This window comes from Nesoenas mayeri (assembly GCF_963082525.1).
Source record: "Nesoenas mayeri genome assembly, chromosome: 14".
In the NCBI taxonomy this organism is placed as follows: domain Eukaryota; kingdom Metazoa; phylum Chordata; class Aves; order Columbiformes; family Columbidae; genus Nesoenas; species Nesoenas mayeri.
In genome coordinates this window covers 7,766,381-7,787,821 of record NC_137556.1, presented here as the reverse complement: position 1 = coordinate 7,787,821, position 21,441 = coordinate 7,766,381, and the positions used below count along the sequence as shown (strand labels likewise).

At 44.0% G+C, this 21,441-nt stretch overlaps 1 protein-coding gene across 1 annotated transcript in view; it reads right to left on the bottom strand.

Moving 5' to 3' along the window:
* The window catches only part of ADAMTS2 (ADAM metallopeptidase with thrombospondin type 1 motif 2), a gene marked incomplete at both ends in the record, with an annotated part of 176,836 nt that extends 156,006 nt beyond the window's left edge, over positions 1–20,830 (bottom strand). Inside the window, 3 exon segments of the mRNA XM_080353550.1 lie at positions 19,237–19,598; positions 20,578–20,797; positions 20,801–20,830. Of these exon segments, the coding sequence (XP_080209676.1) occupies positions 19,237–19,598; positions 20,578–20,797; positions 20,801–20,830 (612 nt within the window).
* Positions 20,831–21,441: the final 611 nt, after the last annotated feature.

Below are 21,441 nucleotides of genomic sequence, written 5' to 3'. Positions count from 1 at the left end.
CACTGGACCCTCTCCAGCAGTTCCCTGTCCTGCTGGAACTGAGGGGCCCAGAACTGGACACTGTAGAAGAGCTCATGGAAGGACAACTCTGGAGAACAGACAACATTTCTTACAAACCAGGGGCAAAAAAAGTAATACTGAAACTCAGCAATTCCCTCAGCAACAACAGAACAGAACTTTCCCAGTCCCCCAAAGAGGATTTGAAGGTGGTATTTATTTGATTATACCTCAGTGAGCAAAAGATGCAGAAAACTAAGAGAAAAGAGCAGTATGTGTATTTACAAACCTAGAATTTCAAGAGAACCTGTTGTATTTTGAAAGGAAGGAAAGGCCACTCTCTCGCCTAAAACTGGGTTTACAGAACACAGAAAACATGAAGTTTTATGTTATTTGTATTAAATGTTTGGTTAGTTCAGAAGCAAAACAGAAAATCTTTATCTGAAAATTAAGGTCTGCAAAGTGACCAGAAGGCTTTTATTTTTTTCAAAAAGAGACTTTTTATATGTATTATCTCATTTCCTGATTAGCAAATTAAAAGTATGAAATTATTCCCCCCCTGGCTGTATCCCAGCTGGATCAAAGCACTGGCCCAAGAACATAATGTACCAGTTGAGTTATTGAGAAAGTCGAGGAGAAATTGAAGCATCTACTTCTCCTCTCTCCTGATCAAGTTATCAACCCTGGAATGTAAACATAAGGCTGGATATGTAATATATGACACAGACTTGCCAGATAGGTTTATACTTGTTTTTTATTGCACTGTTACTTCTCAGCACAAACAATACCTGTTCTGCTTTTGGAGCAGAGTCCAGTCCTAGACAACAAATCACTGAAGTTCATTGCACCCTCACTTCTCTTCCCAGGTCTCATGGGGAGAGGTTTCTTCCATACCTAGAAACAGCATCACCTCAGGAATCGTGTGTGCGTGTGGGCCAGCTCATGGCACAGGGACACGCTGTGAAGAGCAGGGGACGGGCGGGACGCCCAAGCACAGTCCCTAATAGTTCAACATCCCTGCATCATCTATTTTCAGTAAACACAGAGTAAACACCCACATATTCTGAACGCACAGGGTCATCCATGAAAGGAGTCTCCTGCTCCAAGCCAGAAAGTCACAAATCAAGACAAAACAAGCAGTTAAACTGCTTTTATTTTAATGTGGAGATATACCAGTAATGTAAATGTTTAAGGCCATGACAAGTACTTCTGAGTAAATCGTCTCTGTCCTATGTAGTCATGCAAAAGATAAATCCAAATACACATAGCCAGCCAAAGAAGGAGAGCAGTATTCCTCTCTGTGTGGAACAAATAGAGCTATCCTTCAGGAAGGTGTCTGTATAAATACTACAATAAGTGAAAACTGATTACTATCTTCCAAAGAGCAATGTTAACATAGGCTTTAAAAAGAGATCAATAGGCATTTTATTATTAGTCACATTTTTGGCAGCTTGCCCATATCTGCAAATCTATATTTTAGAAGCTCAAACCAGCAGCCAAACCACGCTACATACAGAAAAAGGAAGCCAGTAAAAGCACATCTCATAGAATAGTGCTACCTCCTACCTACAAGAGAAAGTTTTTCAATTAAGTCTGACCAGTCAAACTAATTCCTCTTTACTGCTCACTGGAAAACTGTCCCTTCTATTCCCTCCTAGCTGACTAGGCCTTTTTATTCCCCTTCGTCATTCTTTTATTTCATAAATGTTTTGCAAATAAATTGTCAGCTGGATTAGACCACACTTAACCTGAAAAGGGTTCATGATTCACTGGATTTAAAATACAAAACAGCACAGCAGCAGAGGGAGATCTGGTGTGCATCACTGTTCAGAGCCTACATGTGTCCATGGTCAAGAACAACTCTGCTGAACACGGGATGGCTTGAGAAGCAGCTACACTGGAGAAAGTCGGGGAGACAGCCCAAAACACACAGTGCAGAGAATCAGACACACAACCCACAGACAAGCAGCCCTGGCAAAAAATGGACTGAGTTAGTTGTTGGGTGAATCAGACTTTGAGCCGGGAGCAGGAATCTGGGCCCTGTTGCTTGAGTTCAAACAGGACTTCTTATACTCTTTGTAAATAAGCAGGAGGTCTGAAGAATATCTGACTCCATTACCTTGCTCTGACTTCAACTGTCTGCAAGAACCCAGTTCTTAGCAAATCTCGTTCAGGTCCAATGGAGTAGCAGTACGGGTAAATGCTTTATGGTTTAAAATGTCATATGTTGATGCTGATGAGTTCAAGACATGAGAAGAGGTTGCTATGGAAACACACTGTATTGCCTGGAACATAAGGCAACATTTTACATTAAAAAAGGAAAAAAAAAAATACTTGGACCAACAGTTCCCAAATTAGGTTTTGGGTGCGGAAAAATAAGTTTGTCATTTGTTCTCAGAAATATTTTAATTTGAAAACTGTTTCTCACTTCTTTGGAATCTAGAAATTCTGTGTTCCTTAAAAACCTTACAAGAATATCCAAGCAAAGTAAGTGTAAATTATTAGTACCTGACTCCAATATTGTTTAAAGCCTATCTTTTTCTTCTTTCACACCTCGCTTCCCATTTTTTTTCTTATTTCTTCATTGAATAAATGTGTCTCCAGAAACACGTCAATAGGCAGGACAAATGTAAAGATCTTTATTAAATTCTCTTAAAAATCTACACTTGTACCTATTTCAAAAGGACTGAGGCAGAGAAATATGGGAAAGCTCATCTGGAAAGACATTGAGACTTTGGCTGCAGTTCATTCAACTTCATAGGGTTCATCACAACAGTTCTTGGCTCTCCTCTCTTCTGTTTTCTTCACTGCTAATGGATACTTTACTATTTAATTAGTGAAGCATGATCCAAATCCCATCAAAGTCAATAAAACTCTTTTCATTAACGTTAATGGCCTTTGGACCAATTCCTGAATTAGTACCATAATCAAATAAAACACCCTTAGGAAAAGAATAGATACAACAAGCTTACACTTTAAAATACAATGTTAAAACCTTCCTGAGGTTTTTACTTGCTTTCAAGTAAATCTCATTATTGAACATCTCACAAAAACAGCTGGACAGCCCTTTTTTGCCAGTCTGATTAAAGCATCGAGAGGAATGTAAATGTATGCAGTGCTTTGCTGTGAAAAACCTCCCCACAGTTAGGACGGCAAAAGGTGACACCTTCCTGAAGCTGTTCGTGCGGCTGCTGCGTTGTGCGAGTACGTGAGGGTTCACCTTGGGAAGGGAGATTGGGCAACAGAACTGTGTTTCAGGGGCCCTGCTCCTGACACCTGCTATTTCCCTGGCACCACCTCAGCTGTGCCAGCACAACGACCTGTTGGGCTGCTCTGACGAAAACGTCACCAACATGATTAACTCGTTAAGGGTGTTTGGCCAGACAAGGTCCAAACCCGACCAAGTGACATGAAGCCTGAAGGGAGCTCTGTTCAGTGTTACACATAACACAGCTGAACTTCCATAACCACCTCAATCAAATTAGCAGGAGAGCGCAGTGGCTATTTTTATCCTACGGAGAAGAGGCTTTCTGCTCTTAATACCCTAGTCACTACAGAAAGTAATGAACCACAAAGGAAGCAAAATGACACTATGTAAACAGGGATATTAAACCACCTTCTGATACTTTTGACCCATTTTGGCAATACCAACCAGGCTGCACAAAGCCGCTGCATCATTTCTTACATAGCAGCATGCTTTAATTGACCAGCACGCTACACAGCAAAGCTTTTTGCAAAGTTTGACCACAGAAATCACATTCAGAAATCCCATCCCACCAGTGCTGACTCAGTGGCAGAGCCACAGAATACTTTTTTAAATCCCCAAAAGCCCAAGCAAAAGAACCAAACCTGTGCTGTTGGTTTGGACGGTGTTCTGTGATTTCACACTAGCCCAGCCTGGCTGCACAGAAGGCTGTGAGACAACTTTCCTTGAAAACAGCTTTGGCAGAATGTTAAGAGAGAAGGAAGACAATTCAGGATGAGGATAAAAAGTGCTTCAGTCCCTTCTGGGCTGGAGCTGTGAACCCTTCCCATGGAATTGGTCACGACAGCTCTGGAGGGGACTGTCCTGCGGCGCACGGGACGCGTTGCTGACGTGCACATGTGGCTCCGGCTCTCTGCTCCCATCTGCCCCGCGCCTCCGGGCAGCCCTGACTCACCTTGTGCCGTCACGCGTACTGGCTGGTGAGACGCAAGAAGTTCGGTTTGCTTTCAGCTGGAGTGGGTGTTCCAGCCCTGCCCTGCTGAGCAGCTCTGAGGAGAAATGGGGACATCACTTCTTGCTTCATTCTTCCTTCTAGAGGTACTACTTGTTCAATGAGAATATTCACAGAACAAGGATTATGTTGCGAATAGCCGATAAATACAGTGTTTTCTGCTCATTCCCACCGCATGGGCCACTCATAACCTATTCTCATCACCTCAGCACTCTAGTGCCAGGGCTCAGCATCTCGCCCTGCTGACACTGACCAGATGTCTCTAACTGCTTGTGCCTTTGGCCTTTTTTCTGACCCATCCCTTCGTCTCCCCCAAATCACCCAGAGACAGTCACCTCGCTGCTCTGAACACGAAGCTCCTCCGCAGGAAGCACAGTGCATTTTTCTGCAGTGAAGGAAGGATTTCCAGCCCGTGAAAAGGAGAGCGCTCCTGCACACCAGCCCAGCAGCAGCCTGCGTGAAGACTTTCAAACAATCCGTGTAGCTCTGGAATTCAAACCCGTTAACTGTGGTAGAGCGCATTAACCACCTCTTGGCAGCAATTTCAAAGATGGCCATTTGCTCCACATTCCTCGGCAAAGAATCAATGCTGACAAGGTCCCTGGCTCTGTGAAGGCGAAGAGTGAGAACCTACAGGCTCGACTATCACCTAGAACCAGCTTCAGGGAGGACATTGAAACAAGGAGAAAGCTGCCTCCACGTAGACCAGAAAACACAAATATTTGGGCTAACCTAGGCAGTGCACCGTGCTGCCCTCTGGCACTGCCTAGTGCTTTCATGTTTTAAGAAGCACCAAAAATTATAAATAGTATGTTGGATTACCCCTGCAGTACTCTTCACAGAGTAAGCCTGTTCCCAGAATCAACTATATTGTTCTCTGTAGCTGTCCTCTGATGCTGTGGCCAAATGCAGCAGATCAAGTAGCCCAGGAAGAAAAAAATATATATAAAAAAGCTCTTTATTAGGAGCTAAGCCAAGTTCCGAGTGATGTTCGAGCTATAATCAATACCTGAATGGTGTGGAGCAAAGGTAGTTCCCTCCCCACTGCTGCCTCTGTTTTACCCCCACTGCCACCACTTTACAAGGCTGGGAAACATGGACAACGCCAACTCGCATGGATGCTAAAGAAGCTTGTGGAAACCAGATATTGAATTGCAACAGGACTCTCTATTTCAAACTTCACGCAATCTGCATTCCTCCTATGGCCAATGCCAGTGGTGATGGATATTTTTCTGATCAGTATGACAGAACAACTCCAGCAATATTCACTAGGTGGTTCACCAAATGATGAAGTTTAACACAACTTTGCTTAGAGCTTTTTTAAAAGAATGGACAAAAGGCTGGCAAGGTTGCATGGCGCCAAATGGGCAGCTTTATGACAAGATGCTCAGTGTGTGTCTGTGTCACTGTGTTCTGCTCCCTCATGACACAGCAGCATGACAGTGTGAAGCTGTAAGGTCACCTCCTAATAGTTAGAAGTAGTTGAAAGTGCAGCTCCACTGAAGTATCTCAATGCAATTTTAAAACTTGTCTCAGTTTCCAGTCTGATAAGTTGTTCAAGCGCTTTCTAATCCATGTTCAGCTGCCCTCTTTCAGTACTAACAACTCCATAAAGCAGCCCACAAAGACCAGAACTTCCTCAGTAGGGACAGTGGTCAGTCTATCTTCATTGTTCTTTCAAAGGATACTTTAAAGCATCGCACAACTTGTCACCAATAGCATATATGACACTAAGCAGCCTTATATATGAGGTTCAGCCTGTTATTCTGCCTTTTTCAGTTGAGAATGTGATGTCCTAACAACAAAACAAAATTAAACTTAAGGATTTAGTAGCCTTCTTGCAAATGTCGACATTGTATTAAGTCAAAGCAATGGACTCAGTGGTGCGAAAGAGATATATACAGGATTAAATTTGACCTGATGGGTCTATGACATCAGTGAAAAGCCGTCTTAATATAAATAAATATAAAATTTAAAAATAAAAAGCAAACAGTTTCCCACAGTGGGATAGCTAGAACATACTGTAGCACTTACAAGCAGTGATTCAATATTCCAAAATTCTATCCTTGGGTTAAAGACTGCAAGGAGCTCATTCTGGAAGTACGCTATAAAAAGGTTACCTGGGCACAAACACTTCTTAAATCCACAAGTCGAAGCAAACAACTCTTACAATCACCCCAGAGGAACTCAGCATTGCCAGAAGCAGCTAAACCCTTCAAAGACCTAAGTAGATCCATCATGGATTAATTTTGCACTATTAGCATCGTATTTATTCAATAGTTTTGCTCGTGGTGTCATGATTTCTACAGGCTTGCATGATAACATGAAAATGTCACAAAAATTATGTCTAAATGGTAATTGAGAGACAGGAAGCCATGAAGTCTCCAGTAAGCCTACACCTTGTGTCTTCAACCCATCTGCCCACTCGTGACCAAGGACTCTCAGAACCTTCAAATACACCAGGATCCCTGGTCTCTTCTTCCAATGCATTTCATTATTTACAAGCATGTAAACAAATCCTGAATATGTTAAAGAAATCTCATGTTAATAGCATATACACATTCAGGGATCTTGTGTGTCCTGCTGCCTCACAAGAATCAGTGTATCTCTGTGCAAATGATGGTGCCCTATAACCCAGACTGCTGGAGGAGGGCATGTCACCAGAAGAGTGTGAAAACATTTAATTACCTAAGGCTAGGTCCTCAGCTAATGCAAATTGACAAAGCTCCCAGAAATCCATGGAGACACGATGATGCAGATTAGCGGGGGTTTGGCTCATTATAATTGAATAGACCCAACTTCTAATTTTCCTGTTTAGTGACAGATTGTTGGAATCCTGACCACCAGAATCTCAGAGTGCAATGGGGAGTTGAAATGACATTGCATCAGAGAAAGTAAACTCCAGTTTGGCTGAAAGAGTATTCACAATCCAGGAGTTTCAAGTAGCTGTTGCTGAGTTATCACAAAAGTCTGTTGAACAGATGTGCAATTAGAGTTTTTCTCATGTTCCTCTCCCTTATGATTTGGGGTTTTTTGTTGGGGTGGGGGGAGGTGTATTTGGCATTTTGGGGTTTTTTTGCGAGTGATGCTATTTTTACTGAGGTCAGAGCTAGTAATCTCAGATAGGCAGAGAAAGCTCTTCCCACCCCTGTGTCCTCAGCAGTGCAGAAGCCAAGAGTGACAGTCTCAGAAAGCAGGAAAATCTTTCTCCTTTCTGGCTCCATCTTCATAGGAGGAAGGAGACAGCAGAGCTGTCAGAATGAGCCTGCAAATTCAAGGCAGCTGGAATTGCCTCATCCTCCTGGCATGGACAAGAGGAGGGTTTCTCCTGATCCCTCCCCCTGGCTTAATGCATCACCTCTTCTGTGGTGGGGATGTGGTGTGAGGCAGAAGGGGAAGAAGGTTTAGCAGAGCTATTTCAGTTTTAGAAGCATGCAGTTCTGTTCTGTTCTGTTCCATCCAGCATATGCACTTGAGCCGCTGTTCCTCACCTCCCTCCCCAGCACCAGGGGACAGAAAAACAAGGTGAAAGACAAGGCTATGATGTGGAACACTCCATGGCCTGCTTTTTGTCCCATTTTCTTTGCTAATCAGCCTGCCCATGCAGGGCCGAACAAAGCCAGTGAAACTAAACACACTTCAACAGCTTTGGAACAAACCCAAAGATCGGCTGCTTGCCATGGGACCTCCCAGGCCTGTATGCAAAATGACACTGGACCATGACACAAAAATTGACATAGGTCTATTTGTTCTGTGTGATACTCTGTTTAGATAAACGCATTATACTATATTTTCATAGGTTCAGCATTTTTGTTCTATTAACATGATGCATATGATTATGGTTAGCCTTAATTTGACTGCCGTGAACTAACAAGTTTATTTTCATAGTAAATTCATTACCCTTTCCTACTGAGGAGTTTAAGTTGATTCAAAACATCTTGTAAGTTGTCTTGTCTTTCTTTGCTTGTCTATTACTTATCCAGACTGAGCTTCATATTCCTCTTTCAGAGTGGTAAATCATCCTTTGATTAATCACATTTTTACACTTACTGCTTATGTCAGCCTTAATGTGCCGTAACTTTGCAAATAAATGCAATATTGACAGACAGCTCTAGCATTTATTTGGGGATTAAACATTTTGGTTTACTGATGAATGGTGGATCTGCCAGCTTCACAATGAAATCTAAAACCATTAGAAAATTCTGATTTCAAGCTTTGTTATAAATCTGAAATCAATCCAAATTAGTCTCTATAACTTCTTCATCTCTAAGCTCACATTGGTGTTGAACTGAGGTGATCTAAAATTTGTGCTTCTGGGTCTTGGGTTTTTTTTGTTCCCGTTGGGTAAAATATCGTGACCTTAGGTAGGTTCACGCTGTTCTACAGAGAGGTGTTTTGAAAAGTTTCAAAGCCATATTTTTATCTAGCTATTACTTACTTTAAGTATATGAAAATTTTTAGACATTTTCAGCCTTCCAAGTTTCACAGCCTGCCAGCTTCCAATATTACTACTGTCACGTGAGAGAATGTTGGCACATGAAAGACTCTTGGCCCGGCTCAGCTGTCTTCATCATCAGGTAGTGATTTATTTCTCAAAGACTGTTTTTTAAATACATTCTGTTTTGCAGAATGCTTTCCAAACAACATCTCTCACATTCCTTCCACAGCTCCTCTGCTTGGGGAAAGAAATAAGCCTAGCAATTTTAACACTCTAAAGAATCAAGAACTATACTCTTCTGCCTATGAGTTGGATGAACATGATTTACCCAAAAGCCATGATTTAAAACAAATAAAACCACTATTAAAACAGTAACCACAGCCTGTGCTGCCACCTATCCTTAGTTAATCTCTGCATTTTCTGCAGGCTCTTTTTCTGCTGCGGAACTACAGGCTCTGTCCTGCAGACAGGTCTGTCCTTCAACTGATACGATGGCCATGGGCACAGGGTACCAGCCTTGGGGGCCACACACTTGACCATGGGACAACATGCAAGATGCATCTGCTTAGGGCAGGTATTAGATGCCAGTTCTGACTTTTGCACATAATGCCAGCAAAATTAGCAAGTCTTTGAAGTAAAATCTGTGCTTTCACCCCTTCCCTTCTAGATTCTATCGTTTTACCTTATTTTTATTAAAATTTGAATGGTTTATTACTATGTTTAGCTCTTGAAATGTTTTTACTCCCAAGAACACAAGTCTTTTCTTTCCTGTTGGACTTGCCATATTATTTTGACTTACTGCACAATACTCATTATATCATGCCAAAAAGCACATGTTCAGAAGCATTTGAAAAAGAAACCCCACCTACAGACCAAATTATGCAAGAGTAGCACTGAATCCACAGTCCCCGTCCTTCTGGGTGCACAGTGCGAAGGCACCTCGAGGTGGGTTTGCCTAAGGGGACTAATCCATGCCCAGAGCTCGCCTGGATGTGCTGGAGGCTGCTGCTGCAGCCCAGCAGCCCCCACAGGACACAGGGAGAGCTGGGCACCAAACAGGGATGCCAAGGCACCACAGCAGGGTGAGAGATCTGCACTCGGGGCTCCTGCAGAAACTTGCTGTGTCGGATACAGAATCCAATCACTCCTGCCATTTCATAGACTGCTTCTTGTAAGTACTGCAAGCGTAGGGGGAAATTAAAAAGGTCAGGAAGGACTGCTGGCCAGCCCTCTAGTTAGCCACGCAGGTTCCTCTCCACACATGTCAACTTCATTATTCTTACAGCAGTAGTAAATCAGAAAACACATTAATAAAGGCTTAAGGGCTCAGGGTCTACATCAAAATGTGGCACTGCGCCATCCTAAAACCTCAGAAAGATATTTTGCTTTTATGTCTTTTATAGACCAATTTAAACGCTGACCATATGCCGGGTATTCCCTTCTATTTTTCTTGCTTCAAAAATCTTGTATAAATAGTTCACCTTCATAAAAGGGCAGTAAAAGCAGCAACCTATAGTCAATATACCTAGTAAAGAGAAATAACTTAAATGCATTAAATTACTTCTGTCCAGTTACAGGTAGAAGGAGCTCGTCTGATCCACAAAGACACCAATGATGTTTACCGACTCTTTCTCATTACAGGATTAGTAGGTTTCATGCTTAATTTCAGTAGAAAATAGATCATAATCTGTCCCCTGAGGTCCACAGGCCTAGAGGTTAAATGCTGGGAAAAAGTGGTCTGACCATATAATGAAATTCAAACTCAGAGGAGGCAACTACAGGAAAAGTTGAAAGGAATAACAGTAGGAAGGAAGTTAAAGTAGCTTTATTTATAGCTCACCACATCTATAGAAAAGTGATAATATGGTACTTTGCAGGTGTAAGAGTCAGAAAGCACCATGGAACCTGGGCAATTTCAGCCTCTGAATTCTCCATGGAGAGCTGTACGAGTGAAGAATTAATTGTATATATTTATTTGGAATATAAAGGTCACAAGAGCAGCAATAGAGAGGCAAAATATTAAATTTGACATAAACCAATACAAAGGCAATAAGAAACAATATAAACCTGAAGGGAATGCTGATAAACTATAACACACTTAAGATACCAAGACCAAAGAGTTGATAGCAAGTTGTACAAATGGGACTTCAACTTTAGCAAGGAAAAGTTTTGGAAAACAAACAGATGAGTAGAAAGAGTCCTACAGGAAACATGAAGGGGAAAAATTAAAAAAAGGCAGCAAGTATATAAATTAGTGGTCATGGCAAGTTCTCTCTGTGGGATCAGAGAGGTTAAAATGATACTGAGGTCACCGTGTTCAGTGACAGAACCTGCCCTCGAGAGGGGCAGCCAGCCCACGTAACACACCAGTGGACACAGGAGACAGGAGAGATCCCCATCTCTCACTTTGCTTTCACCATTCAGGAGCTTGCATGTCCCTCCCCCTGCTTCTCTCACCCTCCCTTCCACCATCAGAATGACTTTTCTCCTCCCCATGGCAGCAAACTTCACTCCTTTCTCTGATCCCATAACACTCCTCCAGTGCAGGTGGAATTTTATTGCAAAGTACAAAAACCAAAACAAAACAAAAAGCAAAAGCAAGCAGAGCTACTAAGTGGAAAGCTCATCATCCACAGAGCAAAACAACAAGCTGGTCCAAAGCTGCACTCTCAACTTCTGATGCTCAAAGGCACAAGTCAAGCTCCATTAAATAGACCTGTTTCAAAATCACAAGAATAAGGATATGGCTTTGCAATACAGCTGGAGACTATCTGATACCAAAGGAGCAATCTCACATTTCTCCTCAAACCCAGATGAGGGCATTCCCACTTTCACCCCTTCGCCTATAAAAATGTTCATCTGACCTCACAGAGAACCAGTTCAAGCAGCTAAACTGGGAGGCAGCAGCCCACTGGTTTGGTTGAACAGGTGGAGGCTGAGGAGTGCTGGAGCAGGGCAGAACAGGCGCACGGGACGAGGAGCGGCCAGGGGAACAGGATCACCCCTCTCAGCACCAATGAGGTGTTAAGAGAGACTTGTCTGTACAGTAAAATAACACCTTCAAAACAACATACTTGGGGTGATTATCACCAGTCTGCTGATTTTTGAGACCTCAAGAAACACAACTTGCACCTCTCTGTCTTTTCTTTGAGGGAAACTCTTACTTAAAAACACTTACTTTAAATAGAAAATAGTTACTGAGAAGAAAAAGTTTTAAAAAAATTAATGCTGAGAGTCACACTTATCGCTCCAGAAACTCCAGATTTGAGGAAAGTACCAGACATTCTGAGACCTGAGAATAACTCAGAAGATCTATAGCAGAGACTGTGATTTAGATATGAGGCAGCAACGTGCTCTTCAGCACTTGAAGAGGACACTCTTCTTTTCAGTGTTACAGTTTAATGGAATGGTGCTGAAAATAGCATGTGAAATGTGGGCCTTTCATTTTGCAGACTATTAAAACCGGGAACCCGCTGTGTCAAGACTCTACAAACAAAGATGAATTTAAAACACACACAGATAAAGGGGCTAAAGACACCAGATCTGATGTGTTAAAGAACTTACTGAAACTTCGGAAGAAGGAAAGCAATAAAGGGAGAAGGTGATCTGAAAAAGTGGGTGTGCACATCAGAGCTATTTCCAGGAAGCAAATGAAAGGTTGTGCAGCCCCCTACAACAGACTGAAGACCTGCTCCTTGAATGTCTTTTTTAATCAGACCCAGTGTGAGAAATGTCCTAGTGTGCAATTAATTGTACTTAAGTAATGGCATGACCTGCTTACAAAGCAACAACCACTATTAATAAAAAGTGCTCAGAAGTAGGTCAAATAAAATACTACTGTCATCTGTAGAGAAAAGGTCCTGCTCCACGCAACAGCTGGTATCCTGGTTAATCCAAAAAACAAATTCCAACCTTCTGTAGCAAAAGGTAAACGTGTAATGAACTCAAAATATAGGAATGACTTGCCATTTGCAGGAATCTGGACTATTAAATTCTCAGAGAATACTGGAACACCTTGCCACACCATGAGGAAGCTGTGAGCTGGTATCTAAGTCATCTAATAGCATTTTTCAAGGGACACACCTCTGGAAACTGAAGAGGGACAAACTTCTCAAAATAGGTGTTCTGCTTACCCCAGAAAGTAATTATGACCTTATCAAAATTAGTTACTATACTTAGATCTTTCAAGATGGAAAGTAGAAGGAGCCATTAGGCACATTTTCTTGGATGTATGTGTGTAATATTCTCATTGGAAAATTAGTTCTTGTGCGGTCAAAGAGAACAGTACAGCTGAGATACTACCACAATGAGGACAAGGCAACACAAGGTCAAACAGGACATAAGGAAATACCTATCTTTTTTTCCAAAGGCCTACAACATACCACAAGGATATCGGTTTTGATTGCCTGAGGATATTCTGTCCATATGGTGTCCACCTGTATGTTGTAGAAAATGACTTACTCTGCTCTCAGTTGAAATGCAGGTGAGATGATCCATGCACAGAAGACGCAGAGGGAAAAAGAAAAAAAGCAGTGCTTACTGATGACAGAGTGTCTTTTAAGGACAACAGAATGAGGTTAATTTACTCCACTCAGAGGCTGAATCATAGTGTTTACGCTCTGTGTTTCTGACTATAACTTTTAAAAGGCAAAGTCTCTACAATTCACGCAGCAGCAGGGGCTGTCCATCTGGGCTAGTGGTGGCCAGGGACATCAATAGTAGAAACCCAGGGAATGGGTTATGAACCAAAGTCTTTGTCCTGTGAATATCTATGGATATGCTTGAGTGTTAGGCATCAAAACAGCTCCATCGCTTTCTGTCAGGCAATGTAGGACTTTCCTACCATGTGTGGATGTGGATGTACAGTCAGGCTCTACCTGTGCTAGAACATACATACATGCTGGGCTTAAACATGCAGTGACCCAAGCTGATTTCAAAAGATGATGTGGATAGTGGAGATCCCACACTAACCATCTGCAGAGGAAGGGCCAATGTTTTCTTGAAGAGAATGGCTTTTAAACGTTGTTCTTTGCTGTCATAGGAATTATTTGCATTTCTCCTGCCACTGTATTATAGTTCTACTTGTCCAAAATGAAAAAAGCCCACTGTCGTTTTTGCCATTATACAACAAAAAACCCAGATGGCAATTTTGGTATGATTTTGTTTTAATTTAAAGAGAAAATGTTCCCAAATGAAGAGATTATATATGCCAAATTTTAATCCACTAAAAATGGATTCAACCTGATCATAACGTAAATGCTAAGAACCTAGCATACAAAGAAGAACTACTAGACTTATTGCAGCAGGCATCTGTTTTAACTGTCAGGCACTCGACCTGACCAGACTTTGAAGACAATATCGTGCTACCTCGAGTTCTGCTTTTTTGCTACATCACAAAGCAGTATAATCCAAAAAACAGATAAAACAGAAACAGAACTAAATTGTAAATCCATATGAAAGCAGATGGATGTCTAAAAGGAAAAATAACACAGTTATATAAGCACGTGTGTTTTCTCCTGGTGTATTCACTGTGAGCAGATCCTTCACCCTCTCTTTTGGGCAAATTACACGATCCACCTATGGTGAATTGGATTCAACCTCAGCTCACTTCCAGGACAGCACCACTGTCGGAGAAGTATTTAAGAATATAACTTTAAAACTCACTGACTTCAAAGAGCTCAAGCTCATGCTTAAATTCAAGCAAGATTATACTCAACAAGGACAGATTTCACAAGGTGTTTAAATGTCTTCAGGAATGCAGGGAACGTGGTAGGAGGGAGGAATATTCCCCCAGGAAGGAGAAGGGTGGGCATTTCACACGGGTGGTTTGAATTGCCCTCAGGAAACACCACTGACTGAATCTGGAACCTGGGTTCCTACATTTACAATTTACATGATGTGCTAAAAATTAGAGTATAATAATACTTCCTCATAAAATTAAGACTGCAGGAAAAAAAAAATCTATTAACTGATTTTAAAACAGTGAGGCAAATACGAACAATACAAATAATATATAACCAAGCTTTGAGACAACTGACAGACATGCACTGACACTGACAGTAGTCAAAGCACCAGTCAGTCCGTGAAGATTCACCCCTGGCGAGTAAAGTGAATGTATCGCCATAAACCCAACCAGGGCAGCCCAGTACTACAGTTACTATTAGTTCTGGGCATGAGTCTAAAAAGCATTGCTGGCTTCCCAAGCATTTCTAGAAGAAATAGCATCTGGGCAAGCAGCCAGGCACCAGGCTCCTCTCAAACAGCTTGTGAGGGTTGTTACAGCACACAGTAAAGACTGAAATGTTGTAGAGCAAACCCTGCCTATCTCATCACATAAAAAGAAACACTTCTGTCCATTATACTGATAAGGTGACTATGGCTTGGTACCCCGAGACAGGTAACACTTACGGTTCCATAAGGAAACATACAACCATAAATGTCCTGAATAGCTTACTTTCTATATGCCTGCTCCTAATAACTTCCCATTTTAATGACAATATAGTGAAATGTTTGGACAGCTGATATTGTAACTTTTTAAAAAAGAAGAGGATTATACTAATGAAGCAGAGCTAAAGCATCATGTCGTGTTATTGAAACTGATGTTCCTCTGTTTGCTTCAGCGGGTGCTACATCATACTGATTATTCAACCTGAAGCTGTGATCCTCAGCCTCTTAGGTTCCTGTCAGTGAGTCCAACTGCACTGCAGCCTAATTTAATCATGTGCTCATTATCCATATCAAAAGTGGTGTTTGTATTGTGTTCCTCCTGTATATGCTTGTGTTTAAGCACACATTCTAGCCCACAGATTATGAATGGTATGAGGAGACTGGCAGAGAGTTTATGTCTCTAAAGTTCCCACAACCAAATACTGTCACTCTGTCAACCTGAAGAAGACATTTTTGGCACATCTGCCTCAGTCATTGCACAAATATTTATTAAAATAAGACATTCAGATGCATGAAGAGTTCTACAACAGCAGGTTCATCTGCTGGGCGAAGAAAAGGAGTTCTCATAGTTAAGGCAATAATATAGAAGGGCTACCATGATTCTAACTCTTTACTGTTTTATGGCATTTTTACAGCCTCCAAGCTCTTCTCCTTCACAAGTAACCCTTGGAAAGGACAGCCAGCTCCCTCATCCTCCAACTGCGTCCACAAGTAAGGACCTGGCCAAGGACCAAGAACATACTCAAAGTGCAATATCCTCCACACCGGCCTGCAGGCCACTGACAGCTGAGCATGCTGGCTCTGCCGCTCACTGGAAAATTAGTTTGAATGCTGTCATGCCAGCCAAGATGATACCAACTTGTTCAGAGTGTTTTTATCTTAAGTGGGAAAGCTTTCACAAAATTTATTTGTATATGGTAAAAATCATATCCGTAATTCAGAGAGCTGTTTAAAAAGGCTATTGATTAGCTTTAACTTCCCAGTGATTTGCAAAGACTCATTTCAGCTCTGAAAACATACCTAGATTGCACACTTCAGAAGTTCTCTTCATCTGTCTCTGATTCGATTTTTAGGTCAATAAAACTAATGTCATTGACTTCTGCTACAGAAAACTGAGGGGATCAAAACTAACTGTGTATCTTTTCAATGAGGGCAGCAGATAATTCTGTATAAGCATTCACTGTACTTTTTTGTTTCTTAGAATTATTGTCAATTAAAAAACTTCATCATTTATAGTACAGTTCAAAAATCTGTTCACAGATCTCCTATTTTCATGCAAATGCCTTCCAACAACTTCTCATTTTGGCAATACCAACACCACCAGACAGACCCTTCTCAGATAATAATTGGAAAATAAGACAGAGCTGGCAGTAAAGTGCAAACCAAAGGGGATGTTCAGAGGAAATAACATCAGAAGTTGGCAAGGTGGCAGATGCATTCATGGACTTGAACCAGATTCAGTCAACAAAAGTTTGCCATGTAGAGATCAAACTATGAAACTTCGATTCAAATATGATTTCAACCCTAACGTCTGGATGCAAAAGCTGGAAGCCCACGAGATGTCAAACCACCTTCAAAAGCAAACCCTTCCAAAAAATGCTCTAGGACTTGTCAGATGACAACTCAGGTGTCACAGAGCTCCACCATCCCTATCTTCAGAGTCATCTAGAAAAGGAGGTGGAAATACTTGAGATACGATAGAAACACTGTCCATAGCATGTATGTTGTTAAGCAACTGAAAGGAAATCCATGATACTACTGAATTTCTCCACTGAACTAAACTAGGTGCAAAGAAAAAAATGGACATGGAAAACTAGTTGAGAATAGACTTGGCCATGTTTTCATTCACATCTGAGGCACCAATAACATACAGCCCAGCGGTCTCTAAGAATGCCCTGCAAGCAATACATTGCTCCAGAGACTCTTCAATACTCCTTGCAAACACAAGAAATAAAAAGGTAAATCAAGAGACAGTAAAGTGCAGGGTTAGTTACTTTTTAGCCCTTCCCATGGATCAGTGTCTTTTGGGGAACCACTAGTACAATTTTTTGGAGTTGGTGTAATTCTGTTGGTATCTGTCTTAAACTCTCCCCCCACAAGCAAGAAAGAAACAGCAATGGAGGGAATGGGTAGAGATGGAACATGGTACCCAAGGGACTGGAGTGCAATTTCTTGTTCCACAACAGATTTACTGAACAATCTCAGGGAAATCATTACAGCCAGATGCTTAAAGGTATTGAGGTAATGCTTCTTGCAGGAAGGCTTCAGTGACCTGGGCTGAAAACAAACATGGTCCCTGCCCTGCAACATTTACAACGTGGGTACACACTGGAGGAAACAGTAAATCATTTCCAAATGTATTAGCAGAGTAACAGAAGTCATAGTGACATGCAAAAACCAGCGTGACATCCAGATTAGAATATGGCAGCTCCCGCGCTTGACCAACTCTCCTACTTCTTCTAACGAAAAAACGAATGCTGGCAAGATGCAGGCACACGGGTTGTGGAGACAGGTTGAAAATTAAAATTATTTTTGTAGCTTTCTGGATTCTAGCCATTTCTGAGTGCCATGCCTGGCTTCAATCCTTTGCATTTGAGAAATTACAAATGCTTAAAGAGCAACATTGTATAAACACTGTCATTTACATATACAGCATGAAGCCTTGAACCTTTAGAGTCTTATCCATACTTTGCCTTTAACTCCTGTTATATTTTATCGTAATTCACTTCTCCAAATATAAAGAGTCCACATTCTGGCTAATGCTGGGAGGAAGAAGAACAAGCTCCGCCACTGCCCTTACAGTCAACACCTGTGCTGGCGAGCAGAGCAGGAGCCGAGCAACAGCCAGCAACAGGATCTTCCTCAACCTTCCCGCACAGCTGGACACAGAAGCTTTGGCTCCACCCCAGTTCTGTAGCACCCTGCACATGTAAATTTTGCCTTATTCAAAATGATCTGTGCTGGGCATGGGCAGAGCAAAGAACTAGTGTTTCCTCACCAGAGGCAGGCCTGCAGGCTCACGCTCTGCTTTCTGCGTCGCTCCTCTTGCTCAGTCCTGATGTTCCTCTTGCCCTCAGACAGCTGCCCACATCAAACAATTGCAACATGAAAACCTCCTTCTCAAAACAGGAATGCACATGGCTCAGAGAAACCACAGGAAAGGAAAGAGTAAGGGGAAAAGTATTTGACTCCTTTCCATTCACAGAGAGCCAACATACTATCTCCATACATGTTATCTTCCTGGCACGGCAAAACAACAACTTTCTATGATTAAATAAATAGAAATACAACTGACTCATACTGGCTTTCTATGCAGAGAACAGAATGCATTAAAATTAAGTAATCTCAAAATTACTAATTCTAAAGGGTATAGCAAGAAAATATGGGCTGGACAAACTGTTCATTATAAAAAATATAGCCCTTTACTCACTAAACAAATTGCTGCGTAGTATTACTGTTCAAATGATAGTATGGCAGTTTAAGACATCAGGGACAAACAGTTATAATTCCACAGCTGAACATGCACTCCAGAATGCAAAGCTGCAGCAACTTTTAAGACATACAGCCTTGCAAAATGTATCACAGGGAGCTGTTCTGCTTATAAAACTCAAACTCTTTTGCGACTTTCCATCAATCACTTGATTAGGCAATGAAACTCACCAAGTGAAAGATCCATGTAAACAGACTCTGAATAAATTAAAATTTTCCAGGGCAAAACCATATTTTACCTATCATACTTGTTTCCAGGGCAGTCTGGCCCATTATTCAACTCTTCTAAAATTTCCCTTTGCAGCCTGAAAGTGAAAAGTGGAAGAGGATGCCGAGAACATGCCATTTCATCCTGTCTTTCAAAGTCTGCAACACTTAAGCAACTTTACCACAAATCAACATCAATCCTGGTTTCAGCTGCTCTGTTCCAGAGTAGCTACCACAAGGCATGTGCTCAAAGTTCTAGTGCCACTGTCTGTAAAGAAGTGCTTGGTGCAGCGCTGCTGTTCCCACACAAGGGAACATTAGTTAATTTGCATTCACAGTTACCAGATGAGGTGTGAGTTTCTGACAGTCCACACATTTTATATTTAAAGACTCTAGGAAATTAATGTCATTATCTTCAATATAATAACAAAAGTAACTTACCAGCCCATCACAATTGCTGATAGCAACTGAAGCATTTGGCAAATCAGTGATATCCCCAACATAGAGGCAATTCCCATAGAGAGGTTCAATGTGAGTCTCATCAGAGTCCTCTTGCCATTCAACTGTTGCTCCGGGGGCCACAAGCCGGGAGTTTGGCCGCAACCTGAAGTGAAACTCTCTTCCAAAAACAGTGACATTGTAAAATATTTGCTCATTTGCTGCTTCATGTTGTAAGTCCTCCGCAGCTCTCCTGAAGCGTGCTTTTGGCGGTCCAGACACCAGGTGGGATAGGAACCTGCCCTCTGAATCGGTGCTGGTGGGGATGACAAGGCTGTATTCCTCTATATTCCTCAGAATCGGATCTTTACAGAGAGAAAGCAAGAGGGAGAGATACTAAAACTAAACATATCCTGGTGCCACAGGATTTTTATTCCATTATTCATTAGCACAGCAGACACTTACATAAGGCAGATGGACACTGCACTTTGTACAGGCACTTCATTCACCAGCATGAAGTGTGCAGAGTTCATTCAAACTTGCCTTTTGCTCCCCAAAACGCCAGACGGCAGCATGAGCCTCCCCACCCAGTCGGGATCCCACACTCCAGCCCATGCAGCGAGGTCCTGCCACCCTTTGCCCACCCAGACGGGACCCCGCATCCCTGCCCACACGGTCGGTGCCCGGGTCGCCCCGGGAGCTTTGGCGCTACCCGGGTGGCCAGCGAGGATAAGAAGGGCTGATCCACTCCGGGACTGCTCGGAGGGACACGGTTAAGGGCTTAGTGTGCAGGTAGGAAGCCTGCAAGGGGAAGGCACGTCCTTCAAACTACCCCCGGTGCCGCGGGGCTGAGTCGACCGGTGATGGGAACGCCACAGGCAGCGATCGGCAGCGGGAGCCCCGGAGTTTTGGACGGCGGCGGTGGCCGGGGCAAGAGGAGGAGAAGGCAAACGAGCTGCCATGTGCTTCATCCCGCACGGGGATCTCCAGGCATCGAGCCTTGCCCTCCAGCCCGCTGGGGCTCGGCCCCTCCGCGGGGCAGGCAGCAGGCGGCCGCGGGGCTGCGGGCAGCGGGGTAGCGCTGTCACTGCCGGCAGGGCTCCCGCGTCCCTTCCCCGCTGGCGGTGCGAGTGCCCCTGTTCTCGACCCCGTCCCTGCCTGCCGCTTGCAGGAAACAACTGGAAACCCGGCAAAAGTAGTCTCAGAAGAAGTTCAAGGGGAGCGGAAAGCCGCGGGTCGACGAGTAGCGACTTCAGACGGGCGGGCTGCAAAGACACCGGCGGCGGGGCAAGGCGAGCAGCCCAACGGCGGCGGGGCGGCCGCGGCGGCTCGGCGGAGACCTACCTCTGTCCCCGGGGCGCCGCAGGGCGCCGGCGGGCAGGGCGAGCGCGCAGCAGAGCAGGACGCAGGCGATGCCCGCCGGAGGGTCCATCGCGGCGGCCCCGGCCCGACGCGGGGGCCGGCGCCGGGGCTGCCCGCAGCCGGCCGAGCGCCGCGCCGCCCGCAGCCGGGGCGGGCCAGGAGGCAGCCCCGCTCCGCGCCTCTCCACGCCGCTCCGCGCCGCTCAGCGCTGCCCCGCGCCCCGCCGCCCGCGCATTCGCCCAGCTGCAGCCGCAGCGGCAGTGGCGGCCGCGCTCCCGGCTCGCAGCGAAGCAGAGACACCAGGAGGCGGCGGGGGTATAATACTGGAAACACAGGGCGTGCAGGAGTGAAGTCAGGCTGATTGACAGAGGCGCTGCCACACGGCGCAGCCGGGCCGAGGGGAGCGGGGACTGCCCGCCCCGCCGCCCCGCCGGGCAGCCCCGAGCACCGCACCGCCCCCGGGGGCCGCCCGGCTCCGCCGCCGGGATTCCCCGCCGGGACCTTCCCGCGCCCCGGGGCGCGGCGGAATGGGCTCCGGGACCGGGGGTGGGAGTTGGCCAAGAGCGTTTTGTAGCAAGAAAGAAACATACACGTCCCATACCGGCCCTGCCGCCGGCCTCGGAGCCCCCGAGCGCCTGGGCAGCGGCAGCTATCGAGGCGGTCCCGGCTCCGGTCTGTGGATCCACATGGAAACTGGTGGCCAAAAAAAACCAGAGCCACGCTAGGCAAACTGAAGGCACCTCGGCATGAGTTTTGTTGGAGTCTTGGGTTTGCCATTGAAAGCAAGTACCCGAATGGAAAAGGTGCCACCAACATGGGCAAACCATGACCAGAGATCTTTATCTG